Source organism: Marmota flaviventris, chromosome 12 (assembly GCF_047511675.1).
Source record: "Marmota flaviventris isolate mMarFla1 chromosome 12, mMarFla1.hap1, whole genome shotgun sequence".
NCBI classification, from domain to species: Eukaryota; Metazoa; Chordata; class Mammalia; order Rodentia; family Sciuridae; genus Marmota; species Marmota flaviventris.
The window spans coordinates 78287016-78306195 of record NC_092509.1 but is presented as its reverse complement, the minus strand read 5'-3'; the positions used below and the strand labels follow the sequence as shown (position 1 = coordinate 78306195).

The 19180-nt window shown below is 52.3% G+C and overlaps 1 protein-coding gene across 4 annotated transcripts in view; it reads left to right on the top strand.

Moving 5' to 3' along the window:
* The window catches only part of Ppfia4 (PTPRF interacting protein alpha 4), a 50629-nt gene that overhangs the window by 9321 nt on the left and 22128 nt on the right, over nucleotides 1-19180 (top strand). For all 4 annotated transcript variants that reach the window (XM_027945620.2, XM_071600169.1, XM_027945619.2 and 1 more), the window contains exons 2-16: nucleotides 2037-2671; nucleotides 6217-6318; nucleotides 6710-6874; nucleotides 7137-7211; nucleotides 7432-7521; nucleotides 8090-8281; nucleotides 8568-8714; nucleotides 8981-9115; nucleotides 11128-11211; nucleotides 11525-11656; nucleotides 11977-12039; nucleotides 12707-12798; nucleotides 14601-14709; nucleotides 16513-16721; nucleotides 18349-18589. In XM_027945620.2, coding sequence (XP_027801421.1) covers nucleotides 2438-2671; nucleotides 6217-6318; nucleotides 6710-6874; nucleotides 7137-7211; nucleotides 7432-7521; nucleotides 8090-8281; nucleotides 8568-8714; nucleotides 8981-9115; nucleotides 11128-11211; nucleotides 11525-11656; nucleotides 11977-12039; nucleotides 12707-12798; nucleotides 14601-14709; nucleotides 16513-16721; nucleotides 18349-18589 — 2070 coding nt within the window. In that variant the 5' untranslated portion in view covers nucleotides 2037-2437. The remainder of the gene's footprint in view (nucleotides 1-2036; nucleotides 2672-6216; nucleotides 6319-6709; nucleotides 6875-7136; nucleotides 7212-7431; nucleotides 7522-8089; nucleotides 8282-8567; nucleotides 8715-8980; nucleotides 9116-11127; nucleotides 11212-11524; nucleotides 11657-11976; nucleotides 12040-12706; nucleotides 12799-14600; nucleotides 14710-16512; nucleotides 16722-18348; nucleotides 18590-19180) is intronic.

The window sequence follows — 19180 nt, the reverse complement described above, 5'->3', positions numbered from 1 at the left end:
AGTGGCTGAGTGGGAGAATAGAGGAATGTGAGCCCAGCTGTTGTTTGGAGAGGGAGGGTGAGGCCTGGGGCACAGGGGATGGGAGAATGGGAGGAATTGCTGTTAGCATCAGTGAGATGGCAGTTCTGCCCAGACTGGGACAGCAGCCCCTCCCCTCCACTTCCAACTTCTCTGTGGAACAGGGAGGTGAGTGTGGTCTGCCTGGCAGCAGCATCATTGAAAAGGTAGCCTGTAGACCAAGGCGTTCCTTTTCACCTTGGTAGCCTCTCAGAATCCTGCCCTACCTGGTGGGTGTCCAACTAGGGGAAAGGATTCCTGTGATCAGAATTTGTCTCTAGTGTCTATGCCTGGGAGCAGGTGTGTGACTACATGTGTATCAGCCCTAGGTCTTCATGTTCCTGTGTCTGCCTCAGAGAGAGAGAGAGAGAGAGAGAGAGAGAGAGAGAGAGTGTGTGTACGCACATGTGCACGTACCAGCTTGAACTATGGGCCCCTCTGTGAATGGTTGTGGATGTGAACTCTGGGGTTTTCCTGCTGCTGCTCTTTCATCTGTTCATTCCTCCTTGCCCCCCATTTCTGTAATGAGGGCTTCTGATGCCATGGAGAAGCCCCTGCCTGCCTTGCACTGCCCACTCTGATACCCAGAATTCTAGAGAGAGGTCAAAGCAGCCTTGCCCTCCTATGTTTCCCCTGCTGGGTTAGCCATGCCACAGGCCTGCCATGTCTGATGTCTCACCTCACGCTGGATCTTGAGCCTCCTCCATCCTGATCCTCCCTTTCTGCCTCTCCTCACCACTGGTGTGGACAGGAGGCTGCCTGTGTGTCTCTTGAAAAGGGAAGTGGAAGGCAAAGAAGGAAAGTACCATTTATGGAGTGCTTCCAGTGTCCCCACCAGTGTGCTCGGTGTTTCACACCCCTTCAGAGCCCTCCTGCAATGGGAGACCTAAAGACACTCCCTCTGAAGACTGGTTAAGCTGGTGGCCTTCCAGCAGTGGGCAGGCAGGTTGGAAGCTAATGGTAGGCAGGGAAACCTGCCTTCTTTGTTTTGCCCTCCTTTGCTCTGACCATTGGGCTTCCCTGTGCCAGGCTTAGGGCATCCATGGAGCCAGGCTGTGCATAAGCTGACTGCCCTCGCTGGTGACTTCTGGCAGTGCCAGCAATGGGGAATTCACCCTGAGGGAGCCCATCCCCAGCCATGAGCTGGTTGTTCCACACCAAAACTACTCAGGGAGAGTGACCCCCTAGTAGTGATCCCATGTAGACCCTGGTTCCTTTCCATCATTTAAGCTCTGCCCAATGTAAGGTGGTAGGCTATGAACCTAGAATCAAAGACTGCTATCTGCCAGACCTGCTTGCAGTCCTCCTTGGCAGGTTTTAGATGTGGGAAATGACTTGAGCCAGAACCTCCTCCCTGAATTATGGGGCACTGTAGCAGATCAGGGCTCTCTGCCTGTCCCAGTGCCCAATATGTGCCTCTCCAAGACCTCAGCCATGTTGTGCCCGTGGTCAGGGCAGGACCTACTCTGCCCCTGTTTCCTATGACCCCCAGGAGTCTAGCTTCTGTGGGACTCCCACCTACTAACCCTTTAACTCTTCTGCACTTGCCTTGACTTGAGTAGGGGGAGAGGGTTTTGGGGGAAGGGGCCAGAGACCCTATTTCCTTTTCTCCCACCTTCAGGTCTCAAGAGACTCTGGGCAGCCGGCCTGCTCCCCTACCGCTGACTGAATCATTTCTATATTTGGCCAGTGAGCCACGTGGGTGGGGAACCACTGCGGCTGCACTTCTGACAGCTGTGGGGGGCGGGGGCAGGGGCTGCAGGCGGCAGAGGCTGGGCAGTAGGCATGTGCATTCTTTGGGAGAACTAAGGCGCCATCAGAGTGAGTAAAGCCCTGAGAAAGGGCATGCGCCAACACCTCCCTCTCCTCCCTCTCCTCCTGCATATTCTGGTTTCAGGGTCGGCCTCCTCTGCCCCACCCCCTCCCCTGGATGCCCTTCTCCCTTCAGCTAGTCCTCACAGCAGTCTCTTCTCCCACAGACCACACCGCCCTCCAGAAACGATGGGTGTCTCTAGACCCAGCTGCGACTCTGCCAGACTCCGGTGCTCAGTTTAAGATAAGGATAATCTCCCAGGCCTGCTCTCCCTGCCTGTCATGGCCACACTCCGATGCTGCCCACTTGTCTGGGGACACAGGGCACCCAGCCCTAGCCCTGAGATGTTAAGCCAGGCCTTCTGGCTCCAGTCTACAGGGGCACTGCAGGCCCCGGGCTCCCTTCAGAGCAAGAGCAACTGATGCCATGGGAGAAGCCCCTGCCTACCCATCCACTTGCCTGGCCCTGCCTGCTCTGATACCCATGCATTGGGTCCTCCTGCAGGTGCCAATCCTGTGAGTCCCTCCCCAACCCCCTGACGCTGAGAAGGCCCTGCCCACCCCCACCATGTGTGAGGTGATGCCCACAATCAATGAGGGGGACCCCCTAGGGCCCCCCCACGGCGCCGATGCTGACGCCAACTTTGAGCAGCTTATGGTGAACATGCTGGATGAGCGGGAGAAGTTGCTGGAGTCCCTCCGGGAGAGTCAGGAAACCTTGGCAGCCACGCAGAGCCGGCTCCAGGATGCCCTGCATGAGCGGGACCAGCTCCAGCGACACCTTAACTCTGCCCTCCCTCAGGTAAGGCCTAAAGCTCTGCGCCTCCCTCAGTCCCTCCCTCTGCCCCTCCTCCAGCCCTGTGGAGTCCAGCACCCCTTGGGCCCTCAGCAAAACTGTATCTACCTGCATATCAAATAGTGGAATTTACAGAACATTTACTCTCCATCTTGCTACGTAAATCCTTTCCCTGTCACTCCCAAGTGTCTCAGCCTGGAATTGGCTTTACCTGGAGAAATGGGTGGAATTTGATTCAGGGAGAAAACCCAGCCCTAGTTGCCAACTGCAATGAGCCCAGTCTGCCAGTAGATGGCACCCTAGGCTGGAAAGAAAGAGCCCTGACTGCTTCTCACCAGAGGCCTATTCTTGGAGGTGGAGGGAGAGGGGGAGGGGGGAATCACAGAAGTGGAGGTGGGAGCAGCTTTAGAGCTCATCTTAGTCCAGCTCCACTATTGCACAGACATTACATGGGCAATTATAGACAGAGCTGAGTATCTTAACATCCCGTTTCATGTACCTCACCAGCATTGCTACTAGCTCTAATGTAGTCACCCTTTACAGTGTATTTTCTAAGGACTGAGCCTTCTGTAGGGTTTATCTCACTAGATTTTCAGAATGATGAAGTTGGTACTGTTATTACCAGCATCCTACTTCACAAGTGATGGTGATGGAGTTTAGGAAAATGAACCCCCTGCTCATGGCCATGCAGGAATTGACCCCTGAAAAGCTGTGTGCTTCCAGGGGCTGTGTCTCAGCCACCACCACATTTCCACATCAGATCATTGACCCAGAAGCTCTGTGTTGCTTCCTGCTCATCCATCATTTCGTAGGTATTCAAGGACAAATGCGTGCTGTGGGAATGGCAAAGGGAGCAGGAACTGAGTTATCCTGCTGCTTGTCAGAGAAGGCGTGAACCCTCCTGGTAACCAGGCCCCAGGTGGGGTGGGGCAAGCACAGTGCTCACAGTGACTGCTTACACGTCCTGCTCTCCACCTCCTCTTAGGAGGCAGATGGGTATGGAAACCAGGCACTAGATTCATTGCATAGCTCGCCTGGGGCAGGTGCGTGCCCTGCAGGGGCTGAGGGAGGCAGCCTGAGTTGCCTAACACCTCAAGCCTCAGAGCCAGGCCCTTTTCCCAGTGCAGGGAGAGGAACCAGGACTGGGCCTGGGTGGGTGAGTTTTCGGTTCAGGGCTCAAAAGTGACAGGAGGCCGAGTCTTGGATGCTTTCTCAGTATGAATATTTAGCCCTGGTGAAGAGGTGGGATGGGCAGGTGGCCCCTCCTACCTCACTTTGCAGGAGGCCCTGAGCATGCCCTGAAGTGAATGAGCCAGTTCCTGCTCCCAAGGAGCTCAGAGATGAGAAAGGAGACATAAGAGCCCAAAAGACTAGGAGAGAAGGTAGAGAAAGGTAAGAGAGGCCTGAAGGGATTGTTAAACACAACATCAGTGATAAAAATAGCTGCCTTTGTGGGCTTGTGCTAGGTACTCTCTGTACATTGGGTTCATTTAATCCTCCTATGTAATTCCTGGAGAGACTGTTTACCTCTGTCTTACAGATCAGAGAATGGGTTCAGAGAGGTTAGGTAATTTGTCCAAGGTCACATAGCTAACCAGAGCAGAGCTGAGATTTGACCCCAGGCCTGTCTGACTTCCTCTACTGGAAACTTCATGAGGGTAGAGGTTGTATCTTTATTGTCACTGTGTCCCCTGTGACCGGCACAGGACCTGGTATTCACATATATTTGTGGTTGGATGGTAGACTCCCCAGTGCTCTTGATGTTTGTTCAGAAATGTTTTCAAGGGATAGAGGGAGACTTCCACTGGACAGCCTAGACGGTTCCCAGGTGGCTGGAGCCTTTGAGATGGGCTTTTTTGAAAGAGGAATTTTCTCATCAGGTGGTGACAGAGGCTTGTGCTCTGCAGTGAGAGGGGGACTGCTGAGCTAAGGTTGGCATTAGAAAGGCTTGCTGGGGTTTGGAAACAGCAAGTAACCCAGGTTGACTGGGTCTTAGGGTGGATGCAAAGGAACCGTGAGAGAAAAGTTTGAAAACCACTGTAAGCTTGCGTTTAACTTTGTGGACAGCATTGTGCTTTGGGAAATAATCCTGGCAGCAGTCTGTCAGATGGGTCAGTTGAGGAGGGAGAGGAAAGACGTCCTAGGATGGGGACACCAGGTAGTGATAAGCCTAAGGCTAGGGAAGGGAGAGCTTCACAGCCCTTTGGTGATGGTGTCATAGTATAGGGCTGGGGGCATGCCATTAAGTCCTGTCTCTGTGTCCAAGACTGTGTGTATGTGCATATGTGTGTGAGTGTGTGTGTGTGTGCATGAAGGTATGACCGTGTGCATGCATGTGTGTAAACTGAGGGGTGAAACAGCATCAGGCTCAGGCCTCAACGGCCAGAGGGTGGAATGCTTGACCTTGATTGTCTTTGGCCATATCCTTGATAGAAAAGCAATAGTCAAGGAATAGAGTCAGAAGTCCTTGATTTCTTGTGCTCTGGAAGGGATAGTCCCTTCTTCTTTCCTACAACCTTTTTGCCTGATCTGGAGTGATAGTGGGACTGCTTTGGGAATTCTTCATTGATCGGGAATTCTTGGTGTGCAAGGGAAGCTGCAATGCTGGACAGGGCTGAAGCTTCTGTTCAGTTATTCTCAGACTTTGGAAGCCATAGAGTTTGGGCCATTCATCTGAGAATCTTTCTGGAATGAGGTGATGTTGATTAAATAGATAGGATATGATGGACCTGGAGCTGTGGGGCTGTTCTCTCACCTTAGATGCTCGTGCTGGTGGCAGAGGTGAGCTGGAAAGGTCATTGAAGTGTCTGGGCTTGACATTTGTGGATGGGTCCCCCTCAAAGGGATATTTGGTACATGGGAATTCAGTGAAGCCAGGGCATGGGTCTTAGTATCAGGTGCTGGCATGAAATCCTGACCTGATTTGGCAGGGCTCCTGGGAAGCCAGGGCTGAAGCCGCATGGCCAGCTGTTTGGGCAAGTCCAAGTACCCTCCTGCTCCCATGTAGGTGGTTCCTTCAATCCACTTGTCTCACAGGCCACCGACAGCTTGCAAAGCCCTGGGGAGGATATGGAAGAGAGCTCCCTGGGACTCAGTCAGACTTAAGCTTCAGAACACGTTTCTCTTCCCCCGTAACATCCATCAGCTTCTGGTGAACCTCACTTGCCCAAACCAGTGGCAGCCTACCTCTCCATCAGTGTGTAAACGAAAAGGCCATTGAATTGCTGGAGAACCAGAAGGCTGAGTAGGAGGGTCAGCAGAATCTGGTCACATTGACTGGCAGGGGAAGGGGCTTCAGAGTAGACTTGGTGGCTTTCCCATTTCTATGTGCAGCTATTTCCTCAGCTCCTAACACACACCTGGATTGCATGGAGCCCTCTTGGGGAGCTCACACCAGTTGTGGGGTTACTGCCCTGAAATGTGGGTGGATCGGGACTTTCTGGGGGGTAGGTGGAGGAAGGGATGGGTGAGAGGAGACCCCCATGGATCAGGTGTGAGGATGCTGCTTAGGGGGTGAATCCCATGTACTAAGGAGTCTTGGGGGTCTTCAGGAATTTGCCACCTTGACCCGGGAGCTGAGCATGTGTCGGGAGCAGCTTCTAGAGAGGGAGGAAGAGATATCAGAGCTGAAAGCAGAACGGAATAACACAAGGGTAAGTGGAGATCACCGGGTGTGTGTGTGTGTGTGTGTGTGTGTATCTTGACCAAGGCAGGACCAGGGCCAGGTATAGCCCCACCCCATCCTGACCTTTGCCTGCTTCTCGTCCTAGGGTCATAGCCAGAAAATTTAACCATCAGTACTAGGCTTTCCCCCTGCCGTTGCTGGGTCATAGAAACTCAGGGTCCTGGGGGAGAGGCCAGGACAATCGAGTTAAGGCCAGTATTTAATTGAAGAGCAGCTATTTACCAAAGTGGAAGAATGTTAGCATTTTAAGGATGGTATGGCTGTATTTGTGTCTACTTGGTGATCACGTGGGCCCTGCTTGTGGTCCCTGGAGCACATGCTCAGAGTCTTCCCTCCTGTCTTCCCCTGCTTCCTGCCAGCTGCTTTTAGAACATCTGGAGTGCCTGGTGTCCCGCCATGAGCGGTCACTGCGGATGACGGTGGTGAAGCGCCAGGCCCAGTCACCTTCAGGGGTCTCCAGTGAGGTGGAGGTGCTAAAGGCCCTCAAGTCTCTGTTTGAGCACCACAAAGCCCTGGATGAGAAGGTATCCCTGCCCCTACTCTCTCCCCAATCCAACCAAGCTTCCCTTCTCTGAGATTTCTGCATTCAGTGTTTAGGGAAATCTAGCTTCATAACTGGCTTCCTCCTACCGTGGGCCTCATTTCAAGTCCTATTAGGTTCCCTCCTAGGGTTTTACCTCCTGTTGGGCCCTTTACTTTCCCTCATGCCTGGCGCTGGTAGACCAAGGCCAAGCTTCTTCAGCCTGGGTCCAGTGAGTCCCCCTTTCTTCCTCTTGTCTTGGGCAGGTTCGAGAAAGGCTCCGGGCAGCACTGGAGCGCGTTACCACCTTGGAGGAGCAACTGGCAGGAGCCCACCAGCAGGTAAGCTGCCCACCTTCAGTTTATAGTTGGCAGCTCCCGGAAGTCCAGCTGGCTGGCCCCTTAGCCCCACCCTGTTCCTCATGGGATTCTTCCTCACTGTGGCTGGAGTCAGTAGCCAAGGCTGGGCCAGGCACTCCTTTCCAGAAAGTGGAAACTTAGAAGGGTCTGGAACGTGTAGGAAGCACTCTTTGACACACTGCCCTGGGCCTGTGCCCTATAGGTGTCTGCCCTGCAGCAGGGGGCAGTGGTGCGGGATGGAGTGGCAGAAGAGGAGGGGACTGTGGAGCTGGGACCGAAACGTCTGTGGAAGGTGGGTAATGGGGAGCAGTATAGCGGGGCCTGTGTTCCCCAAGAAAGGAATGGGAGGCCCTGCCCGCTGACTTCAGTAGAGAAGCTGCTAAAATTAAATGCAGAGCTTTCTATAACATTCTCACTTCCTTCCTCCATCTTCAAAGAAATCTATCATCTTTCTATTTCTCTATCTGTCTATTGGTGCCAGGTACATAATATGTTTGTCTACTGGAATTGTTAGGAGCCATCTGCCTGTATCAGTATCAGGCAAGATGCCTTCTATCTCTGAGCCTTTGTTCCTTAATTATGCTCCTTTCTGGGTTGAAGAGGCTGAGATAACAGATAAAACTAAAAACTGTTGTTTTTCAAGAGATACACAGCAGAGCCAGGGTATTTGGGTATTGTCAGGAGTGAGCTGCTGGGGCCCAGGGAAAAAAGGTGTACCTGGAGGTGTGCTCTGAGGTCAGGGCAGAGCTGTGGTCTGTCGTGGGTGTGTGGTCCCTCCTACCATTTCCCTGGGGCAGGGCAGGGTGTAGGATGCCCTAGGCCTCCATGATTGACTGACTGATGGCTCACTGTCCCTGGAGGATGACACGGGCCGGGTGGAGGAGCTGCAGGAGCTCCTGGAGAAGCAAAACTTTGAGTTGAGCCAGGCCCGGGAGCGACTGGTCACCTTGACAGCAACCGTAACAGAACTTGAGGAGGACCTGGGAACAGCCCGCCGGGACCTCATCAAGTCAGAGGAGCTGAGCAGCAAGCATCAACGGGACCTCCGAGAGGTGAGAAAGGGTCTTTCTTCAGTCACTTCATCCCACTGAGTACAGGTGTTTGGCATCTGGGAGAGTGTGGACCAAGGTCCAGGCAGGAGCAGGGAAGTATAAGATTGAACACTTGGCAGGGTCTGGTGTGGGGAGGAGTAATGGGGGTTTTGGTTATGGCCAGGAGTTGACAGGGGAGATCATGTTTTCTGGGTTATACCCAGCCAGGTATTGTGGGAGGTGCAGAAAGGAGCAGGGCAGCAAAAGTCTGGTGACCTTTCCTCTCGTCCCCTCTGCTGCCACCCAGGCTCTGGCTCAGAAAGAGGACATGGAGGAACGAATCACTACACTGGAGAAGCGCTACCTAGCTGCTCAGCGTGAGGCCACATCCATCCATGACCTCAATGACAAACTGGAGAATGAACTGGCCAACAAGGAGTCCCTGCACCGCCAGGTAACTCCTCCAGATGGGGCAGAGTGGGCATTGTACTTCACCCTTGAGGTTCTAATGATCCTGCTCAAACTATCCCATGGTGGCCCAGGAGCTCCTGGGATCCTGAAGATTCTCTTGGGAAAGGGGAAGTCAGGCATCTTGGGCAGTCAGGAACCAAAGTGGTCCCTTGCAACTTCTGATCTGTTACTTGCTCTCTGCTGTGATGGGGTCGGGTGGGGGTGTTCAGTGCTACCCCTCTTGATTCGCTTCCCTGTCCACATTGCTAGTGTGAGGAGAAGGCCCGACACCTACAGGAGCTGTTGGAGGTGGCAGAGCAGAAACTGCAGCAGACAATGCGCAAGGCAGAGACGCTGCCAGAGGTGGAGGCTGAGCTGGCCCAGAGAATCGCAGCTCTCACCAAGGCAAGTGGGCTGGGCCTGGGATCTGCCTCTGTCCCCTATGTCCAGTGGAGCCAGCTGTTGTGGAACCAGGCAGGGAGTGGACAGAGTGGAGGGCACATGGGGCAGGGAGCCAGAGAACTGCTCACTGTGTGATGCTGGGAGTACACTACCTCATGTCTGTCAGTCTGAAGAGGAATTCCTGCTCTCTTCACCCCACAGAGATGTAATGGTCCCATAAGAAAGGGTAAAAATACTTGAAAGAGAAGAAACCACACTGCTTCAAAGTATATTTATTATCATGACACCATTGTGGTTGATACCTCTGTTTGTTTAGGAATAGAGAGGGAAGATTAGGATTTTCATCTCTGGAAAAATGAAACTAAGGGGAGATATGATCAAAGTCTGTATATCCCTGAAGGGGATGCAGGGTTGCACACATCTTTCTTTACCAAATTGAAGCATTCTAGATCTAGAAACAACTCCGTTAGCCTAAAGCTTTAAGATGAATAAAAGACAATATAATTTACCTAGTGGAGAGGTAATTTAATTCCTAAGAGGTATATAGGCAGATATCAACTAGGTCTGGAAGAGCTAAATAAATACATGGCCTTAGATGTCTGAGAGTAATTACATATTAGGAGTCTTTTTAGCTGGTTGGAGGCTTTTGGGGGCCTCATGGGATATAACCATAGCTACCCCCAAACTCAGGGATAGAAGAAACCAGTTTTTAGCAAGCACCCACCCCAGAACCTTTGAAGGATAAGATGCTGGCCAGTGTGCTAGTATGGCGTCTCAGGTGCTCTGGAGCTGGAACTCACAGCATCAGTAGGCCCAGGGCCAAGTCTGCTTCTGCCACTGACTGGCTTTCTGATTTGGGAAAAGTCACACCCCTCCATAACTGGGCCTCGGTGTTCTTACCTCTATGGTGGTGCTGTTGGCCTTGGTGATCTGTAGAGTCTTTCCAGCCCCTGGGAATGGAGAGTTAGGTTTAAGTTACAGCAGAGGATGTTATGTGTGGGATGCTGAGCAAAAACTGACAAGAAGGGATGGGCTGAAGTGATTAATATGTTCAAGTGAGTCATAGCAGGAGGAGTTAAAGGAAGGCTTTCCTGACTGTAAGATGTGTGGTATTCTGGAAAATCTTGTCAGCAGAAACAATAGGGTCTCCATCTCTGGAGATACTTGATAGGAAGGGAGAACACTCTACCTGGGCTGGTTTAATAATAAAGGTAATAATCATGATGAGGCTAGTATGTTCTAAATGTTTACTAGAGCATTTCATTTAGCCCTTGAAATGGGCCAGTGGGCATAGGTGCTGCTAGTCAAATTTTACAGTTGAGAAAACCAGGCACTTAGAAAGTTCAAGGTCACATTATTGGTGAAAGATTTGAACCCAGGCTGCCTGACCTGAGCCTGTGTTCTCAAGTACAATTCCAATCTCTCTGGAAGCACATAGATGTATGGTAGCTCATGCTTTCAAATGGAGTTTTTTGTTTTTGTTTTTTTCTGGAAATATGGGGAGGATTTACCAGCTTTGAGCCAGGGACCTTCGCCTAGCCAGCTCCCCAGCTCTGGCTAAGGCCAGAGCCTTCCCCGCCCAGCTAGGACCAACCCTCCAGGCCTGCTTTCCCAGAACACCTTTCCAGCCTTCCCTCCTAGCTTCCCCCAGCTTCTGTCAAGGTAGCACTCAAGCGTTCCAGCCCCGCCCCTGACTAGCTCCTCACATCCCAAAGCCCCGCCCTCCAGGCCGGCCCCGCCCCTGCTCTCCACTCAACACGACCCTTGAGTTGCCAGCTCTTGATGCCAACTCTGAGCAGGAACCCAGGAAGGACCTGGCAGGGGTCGAGTTTCTGGGGGAAGAAAGGTAGTGCTGATGGTGATTTGCACCAACTTGATAGGTGGAGGGCTGGGTTTCCTTGGCACCTGAGGCCCTGATCACTCAAGACTGCCCTAGCACCAGGATCCACAGGATATGGGGCCTGAGCAGGAGGAACAGAGATCTCCAGGATGCACTGACCTATCCCCGCCCCTAGGCTGAAGAACGGCATGGCAACATTGAGGAGCACCTGCGGCAGCTGGAAGGGCAGCTGGAGGAGAAGAACCAGGAGTTGGCAAGGGTGAGGGCACGAGGCTGGGCTCTTGGGTGACCTCCCTGCCCTCGGGGCAGGCTCTTAGGTACTGTTAGCGGAGGGGCACCGGGGAAGGACCTGGCCAAGGGAGAGAGCCCACAGGGTGAGAGGAGCCCACAGCTAGGGGAGGAGGTGGTTGAGAGAGCTGGAGAGAGGGTCCCTGGGAGGATAGAAGACTGGGGACAAGAAGGGGACTGGTGAAGCAGGCAGGTAGAACCCCAGTGGAAATGGGTGGTTCTCGAGGAGGGCGTCGTCGACCAGGCCCTGAGGTGGCCTTGTGCAAGGCGGCCCGGCTGTGCAGGTGCGCCAGCGGGAGAAGATGAACGAGGACCACAACAAGCGGCTGTCAGACACCGTGGACAGGCTGCTTAGCGAGTCCAACGAGCGCCTGCAGCTCCATCTCAAGGAGCGCATGGCCGCCCTGGAGGAGAAGGTGCAGGGGCTAGGGGGCGGGGTGGGGCGGGGCTACTCGAGGGGCGTATTGAGTCGAGAGCAGGGGCGGGGCCGGCCTGGGGGGCGGGGCTTTGGGATGTGAGGAGCTAGTCGGGGGCGGGGCTGGGACGGGTGAGTGCTACCTTGACAGAAGCTGGCGAAGCTAGAAGCTTTTCCCGCTGGGGAGGGCGGGCTGGGTAGGTGTGCTGGGAAAGCAGGCCTGGAGGGTTGGTCCGAGCTGGCCGGGGAAGGCTCTGGCCTTAGCCGGAGCAAGGGAGCTGGCTAGGCGAAGGTCCCTGGCTCACAGCTGTTTTCCCCTAGAACACGCTGATCCAGGAGTTGGAGAGCTCCCAGCGTCAGATTGAGGAGCAGCATCACCACAAGGTACCCAGCTGCGGGGCCAGCCCAGCCAGCCTGGAGGGCCCGGGTCGCTGGGAGGAAAGGACATGCCTGTTTTTCATGCAGCTGCTCTGATAACCCAGTATTGTGTTAGCTTCTGTTAGTTCATGTGCATTACATTATATCATCACTCTTCACCACCGCCCAACCCAGTAGGTACACCACTACCCACAGTAAAAGAGAAACAGGCCATAAGCCTAGGGCATAGGATGGACAGCAGATTCAGGGCCCAGTGAATGGCTTAACCAAAAGATTGGGTGGGGGCCTCAAACCCTGGTGAGGTAAGAGTCAGGTGACTCTGGGAAGATTGGCTATTGTCCCTGCCTCAGCTATGTGTGGAAGGACACGTGGGTTCTTTGCTGCTCTGCCTGGTTTGCCACACTTTTGTGTGGTGTTAAGAGGTCAGCTGGCTTATTCCAGGAGAGCCCTTCCCTAGACAACCCTTCCCTGCCTGGCCCCTCTGCCACCTTCTGCTCACTTTCCAGTTGTTCCTCTTCTCTTGGCCCCTGGCCTGGGGCCCCTGACTTTGAACTTTGCAGAGTATTCTTCTGCTTTCCCCAAACTCTGCTGTCCTTTTTGTCCCTCTCTGACTCCCATTCTCCCTCTCTGCCCCTCCCTGGCCCCCACCCCACCCTGGGTCTGCCTGGCACAGGGCCGCCTGTCTGAAGAGATTGAGAAGCTGCGCCAAGAGGTGGACCAGCTGAAGGGTCGAGGGGGGCCATTTATGGATGGCATCCACTCCAGGTACTGGAGCGTGGGATGTGGGGCGTGCTGGGATGGGGTCCTGCTTGGACCCTGGGGAAGGAGACCTTCCCCCCCATCAAAAGACCACCCAGGACCTCAGGGTCCTCCTCATATTCAGGGTGGGACACTGAAGCTCAGAGAAGTTGGTTAGAGTCAATTTATCACTTGGGCATTTAGAAGGGGAGCACTTGTCCTCTGAGGGGTGCAGAACAAGGATCAGATGATACTCCTTTCCTACTGTCTTGGAACATGGGTCACAGGACACTTCCTACGTCCTCAACAGAGTATGCCTTGGAAGGTGTCTGCCTGAGTTCTGTGCTCTCCCATGTTGCACAAGGTCCTCTGGTAGAGAGTGCCACTCTAGTTCTTTTGAGACACCACCTTTAGGATTGCTGTTTGAGAGTTGAGAATCACCTGAGTTCAGGTAGGAGGCAGTGAGCAGAAAGGCATTTGAGAGAATGGAAGTGAAGCAACAAAAACACCCTTCCTGTTGAAAGCTGAGGTTCCCTGTTACTCATGGTTGTGGCATGTAAGAGGTGGAGGTGGAGCTTTTGCCTCTGGATTTTTCTCCACATTTTGTGAAGCACTTGGCATTGAACTCAGACCACAAACATGTCCTCAATTCTCAGCCCAGAGAAGATCAAGGAGAGTAAAGTAAAAGAGGGCCCTTAAGGTCCATGGCTCCCTTCTGTCCATGTTCTTGTCATATCAGAGATCAGCTACTATGAGGAAGTGTTACGGGGTATATATGTACGTTGGGGGGCAGTGCTTGAATTAGGGAAGAATGTTGAGCTAGAGAGAAGAGGCCTGTGGGAACCCCAGGGTGGTGGATACTCAAGTAGCAACTTCAAGTTCATTGGGAATTACTGTATGAAGAGAAGCAAGGAACCAAGAAATATAATGGTAGCTGAGATTCTCCCTGTGGATTGGCTAAAAGGAACAGCCCTTCAATTAATAAGATTTGGCCCCAGCATACACCAAGCCATTTGCCACTGCTACTTTTCCTTCCTAGCTGGGGGTTTTTGGCTTTGACTTAGAATATCTGGACCTATCACAGAATTGGGGCTGAGTTGCTGAGAGAAGAGGGAGCTAGGCTGCTCCCCTCTCAATTCAGCTATACAATCTCCTGGCCCCTTTGCATTGCTTTCTCTCAAGGGTCCCAAGCTGGGAGGTATTGGGAAGAGGCATCACAGGGAGGCTTCTTGACACTCCTGAGATTGTCACTGGGACCCTAAAATCTCAGGTTTGGCTAGACCTTTGGAGTAGTTAAAGTGGCCACCCAAAGCTTCCTAGGGATAGGGTCGGGGTGTGACTGTGTTAAATTTTAGCCAGGGACTCAGTCCAGATTATTGGGAAGCCTGAGAAAAGTTGCTAGGGAAAAGACCACAAAACAAAGACCATCAGAGTTAAAAGACATCAGAGATCACCTTCCCAGGGCCCAGTGCCCCAAGCCTTGTACTGTTCTTAACAGAAAGCCAGAGAACCCACACTTGAAAACCTCTCTGATGGGGAGCTCGACTTTTTAAAAGCATTGTAAGCCAACTCTTGCCATAAGAAGGTTTTTCTTAGGCTAAATGGAAAGCCACTCTCTATTTTCTTCCCTGGGTCATCCTGACCCCTGGAGCACCAGAGAATAATTCTCATCTTGGGCTCATATGGTAGCCCTTCAGACATTTCTGATAACTGTGTGTCCTGTTAAGACTTCTCCAAGGTGAAGATCCCTGACTCTTTGAGCACAGTGTGTGCAGGCTGGGGCTCTCAGTCCTCAGGACCTGTCATTTCTCTCCTTTCTACCACTCAAGGTCACACATGGGCAGTGCAGCGGATGTGCGGTTCTCCCTGAGTACAACCACCCACGCGCCCCCAGGTGTGCATCGCCGCTACTCAGCACTGAGGGAAGATTCAGCTAAGGTGAGGGGGTGGCAGGGTGAGTGTGTGTGTGGATCTTCCTGGGGAGTTTGGGGTCAGTTCGGCCGTGTGCCTGGCTCCAGTTACACGGACGGCTGGCGTGTGGTGCAAATCCTCTCCCCTGCCCTCCCCCATTTCAATGACAGCTGCAGCCCCAGGGTTGGGGCCATTGTCAGCTGCAACAGCTGTGACCCCCCTTGCCTCGGCCTCCTGGTGGGCAAGAGGTAGGGGCTGGAAGGCGGCCAGCCAGTCCCTGAGGCCCCACTGAGGCATGTGTGCGTGTGCCTGGGTGTGCAGGCGTGTGTTTCTGGTGGCCGGTTGGGGGGGGGGGGCTGCAGAGGGAAGGTGGAATTGGCTGGCTTCCTGAGACAAAAGCTGTGGTTGCAGGGGAGATGAGGGAGGGATGATAGGTCTCCTGGCTCTGGGCTTGGCACCTGGAGCTTTCTGAGAAGCAGCTATGGGTTCTTGCTGTCTGAGTTGGCCTGGGGAGAAGGGGGGGAATGAGGAAAGAGGAGGGGAAGGAGGGCTGCCTTCCTTCTTTCAGGGAAGTCTGATTACTGCCTGGTCCTCAGTTGTCAGTCATATTCTCTTGTGAGTCCAGGTCCCCCAATCTCTGGGGCCTTAGAAGTTATAGATGGAGGAAGAGGGAACTCCTGGTCTGTGGAGAGGGCATGTCCCTGCCCTTAGGGCCCTAGTCTGATGGCAGTGTGAGGGCACCTCTGTATCTCACCCCTTTACTCTTCTAAGAACACAGCAGCTGCCCAGGGGCTCAGGATGAAGGCAGCAGGGGCTTGAACAAGAGTCCTCAGGGGTAGTTTGGGGACTTGGGTCCTAGAGACTATGTGTTAGAGCTCCTCTGGCACCCCTCCTTGTCTCCCCGACTTTTCTGGCTCTCCCAGTCCACTCCTGTGCTCTCCTCCTCTTCTGGGCCTTTGTCTGTTGAAGAGGTTTGTAGATGATTTTTGAAAAGCCATCACCTCTGAAGGTTGTTCAGAGGGTCCTGTGATATGCTAAAATTACAAGAACACAAGACCTTGTCTTAATCCCTGAAGTAGTCACCATTTGCAAGTTTGTATGAATAGAAACTAGTAACCTTTATATAGTGCCTATTTTGTACCAGACCCGATTTTCTCATTTTAAGCCTCACAACTACCTATGAGTTAGGTCCTGTTACTGTCCTGTTTTATAAATGAAAATCCATTGGGGAACAGAATCAATAAGGCATCATCTAAAGGCAGAGAGAGATTACACAACTTTCCCATGGTTGCACAGCTAATATTTGGTGGAGTCAAGATTCTAAGCAAGAGCTGGGCACAGTGGCGCAAGCCAATGACTCAGGAGGCAGAGGCAGGAGGATCATGAGTTCAAAGCCCACCTCAACAACTCCAAGGTGCTCAGAAACTCAGTGAGACCCTGTCTCTAAATAAAATATAAAAAATAGGGCTGGGGATGTGGCTCAGTTGTTGAGTGCCCCTGAGTTCAATCCCCAGTACGCCCCCCTCCAAAAAAAAAAAAAAAAAGATTCAAAGCAAGGCCATTTTTTTGGGATTCATCTCTAAATCACTTTGTTAGCTAGCTCCTTGAGTTGGAGCAGAATCTCCTAGACTTTCATATGCAAACAAATAATCTGGGAATCTTGTTAAAATGCAGATTTTGAATCAGTAAGTCTGGCAATGGGGCCTGAGATTCTGCATTTCTAACAAGCTCCCAGGAGAGGTCAGTGCTGCCCAGTGGCAGTGGGGAGGGTCCTGCTCCTCAGCCCTCTGGGGTGCCATAACTACTTCTTTATCTTTTTCCTTTGCAAAGGACTGGGAGCCATCTCCACTGCCTGGATTGTTGGCCTCCACAGCCACTCCTGCTTTTGACAGTGACCCTGAGATCTCTGATGTGGATGAAGATGAGCCAGGGGGTTTAGTGGGCTCCGTTGATGTTGTCTCCCCTGGCGGCCATTCAGATGCCCAGACCCTGGCCATGATGCTGCAGGAGCAGCTGGATGCCATCAACGAGGAGATCAGGTTGGGGCAGGGGCGGAGGGCCTGGGAAGTGCCTTGAAGGACAGAGGGCCCATTTCTTAGTATTTGGCAATGCCAGAAAAAGTTCACGTCTTACAACTGCACCTTAGTACCACAGTCTAGGGACCTTCTGTGAGACATCAGATAAGGTTCTAGTCCAATATTTCCCCCAAAGGGAAGCTGATTCTCAGGCTTCATCCAATGATGTGACTGGGTGTGGGAGCATGGAGCTGTAGTCCTGGTATTCTTCCTGATCTCTAAGAGTGTAGCTTCCATGGCTGAAGCCATCTCAGGGTGACAGCTTTGTGAATGTTACTGTCAGTCTTACTCTAGTAAGTCCTACCCTGAGGTAGGTAGCATGATCTCTGTTTTATAGATAAGGGAACAGAAATTCAGAGGTTACGTGACTTTCCCAAAGCCATGTAGTAAGTGGCAGAACCAAGAATTCAAACTGAAGTTGAAACTCAGTCCACTGGGCCTTGCCTTCTGTCCCTAGGAGGCATCACACAGGATCCAGTAGCAGGGAAAGTTGTCAAGACAGACCTTCCCTTGATCCTGCTTTTTAGTGAGTTTATTAATCTTAAGATAAACAGCCAGGAAAAATCTGAGCTGAGCGTGCAGCTCTCCAGGCTGCTGAGGTCATGTAGTTCAGTGGCTCCCAGCCTTGGATTTCACAGTTACAAAGAAGATACCGGCCCCTCCTGCTACAGCAATAGGGAATTGCCATCATTTTGCTTTGCAAAGTAAATCATTAAAGAAAGATAACCACCATTGACCATCAAAGCCATTCTGAAAAAACAAAAGGACATTTTAACATCTAGAGTGGGAAAGATGTACTTTCAGAATAAAGATACATCCTTCTCCTTAAAGGACAGTTGGCACCTCTACTCCAGTGGGTGTGTGCACATGTTCCTTACTGAGAGTATCTTCCATGTACACAAATGAACCATTATCATTATTTTTCTATGGAACAGGGAAAATCCATTGGGGAACAGAATCAATAAGGCATCATCTAAAAGTCCTGCATCTGGGAACTACTGAGACCCACTCCAGACATTGTATATGTTGGGAAACTGAGGCATTTAGAACGAAGAGTCTGACCTGAGGTCACCTCTGTTGTTAGTAGTAGGTTAAGAATTTGGACTTTGCTGGGTGCAGTGATGCATGTCTGTAAATCCCAGTGGCTTGGGAAGCTGAGACAGGAGGATCGCAAGTTCAAAGCCAGCTTCAGTCACTTAGCAAGCTCTAGGTTGTTTAGCAAGACCCTGTCTCGAAACAAAAAATAAAAAGGTTTGGGGATGTCAGTGGTTAAGCACCCCTAGGTTCAATACCCAGAACAAACAAACAAACAAACAAAAAATAGATGGACTTTGTGTTTCATGGACTAAATTGCCTCCCTCCTCTGCAACTACTTTTGTTAAACTGAGGACACAGGCCAACTAACAAGAGAGGGAAATGTTTCTGAGCTCCAGACCTTGTATAATCCGAACAATGCCAGAAACAACAGGGCACCCTTAGGCATTGCTGTGTTGTTTGGGCCTGGGGTGGTGAGTGTGGGCAGCGTCTGGCACCACCTCCTGCTGCTTATCACTGGGGCTCTTGGCCAGGTCCCCTTTTGTCTGCCTTCCAGGATGATCCAGGAAGAGAAGGAGTCCACGGAGCTTCGCGCCGAGGAGATCGAGACGCGTGTGACCAGCGGCAGTATGGAGGCCTTAAACTTGACACAGCTGCGCAAGCGTGGTTCTATCCCCACCTCTCTGACTGCCTTGTCCCTGGCCAGTGCATCCCCTCCACTCAGTGGCCGCTCCACTCCAAAGCTCACCTCCCGCAGCGCTGCCCAGGATCTGGACCGGATGGGGGTCATGACCCTGGTGAGTCTTTGGGCAGACAATAAACAACTCTTCCCTCCCGTGGCTCTCCCTTGGGAGAGTTTATAAGGAAGGACAAGCTACTTCCTGGTTATGGGCACGGCATCTTCTTCCCATGGTGTGTGCATGCCCTGTGTGATAGGCCACCAACATGTCCTTCTGGGTTAGGGAAGGGCTTTTGTAATATTTTTCTTACCCTCTCCCTTGGATAAGCACAGAATGCTTAAGAATCTCACCAGCTGTCCACACTGCTTCTCTCTTCCAGGGATGGTCTTGACTTTTTTGGGTACCAGGGATTGAACCCAGGGGTGCTTAACCACTAAGCCACATCCCCAGTCCTTTTTATTTTTTATTTAGAGACAAGGACTTGCCGAGTTGCTTAGGGCCTCGCAAAGTGGCTGAGGCTGGCTTTGAACTCGTGATCTTCCTGCCTCAGCCTCCTGAGCTCCTGGGATTATAGGGGTGTGCCACCGCGCCCAGCTTAACTTCTTTTTCCAGGCCAGCTTTTTCTGCTGTGCTATTATATCCAGGCCTGTGTGAGGCACTGAGTCCTGTGTTCTCATCCTAGGACCCTTGGGTGCCCCTTGGGTGGGC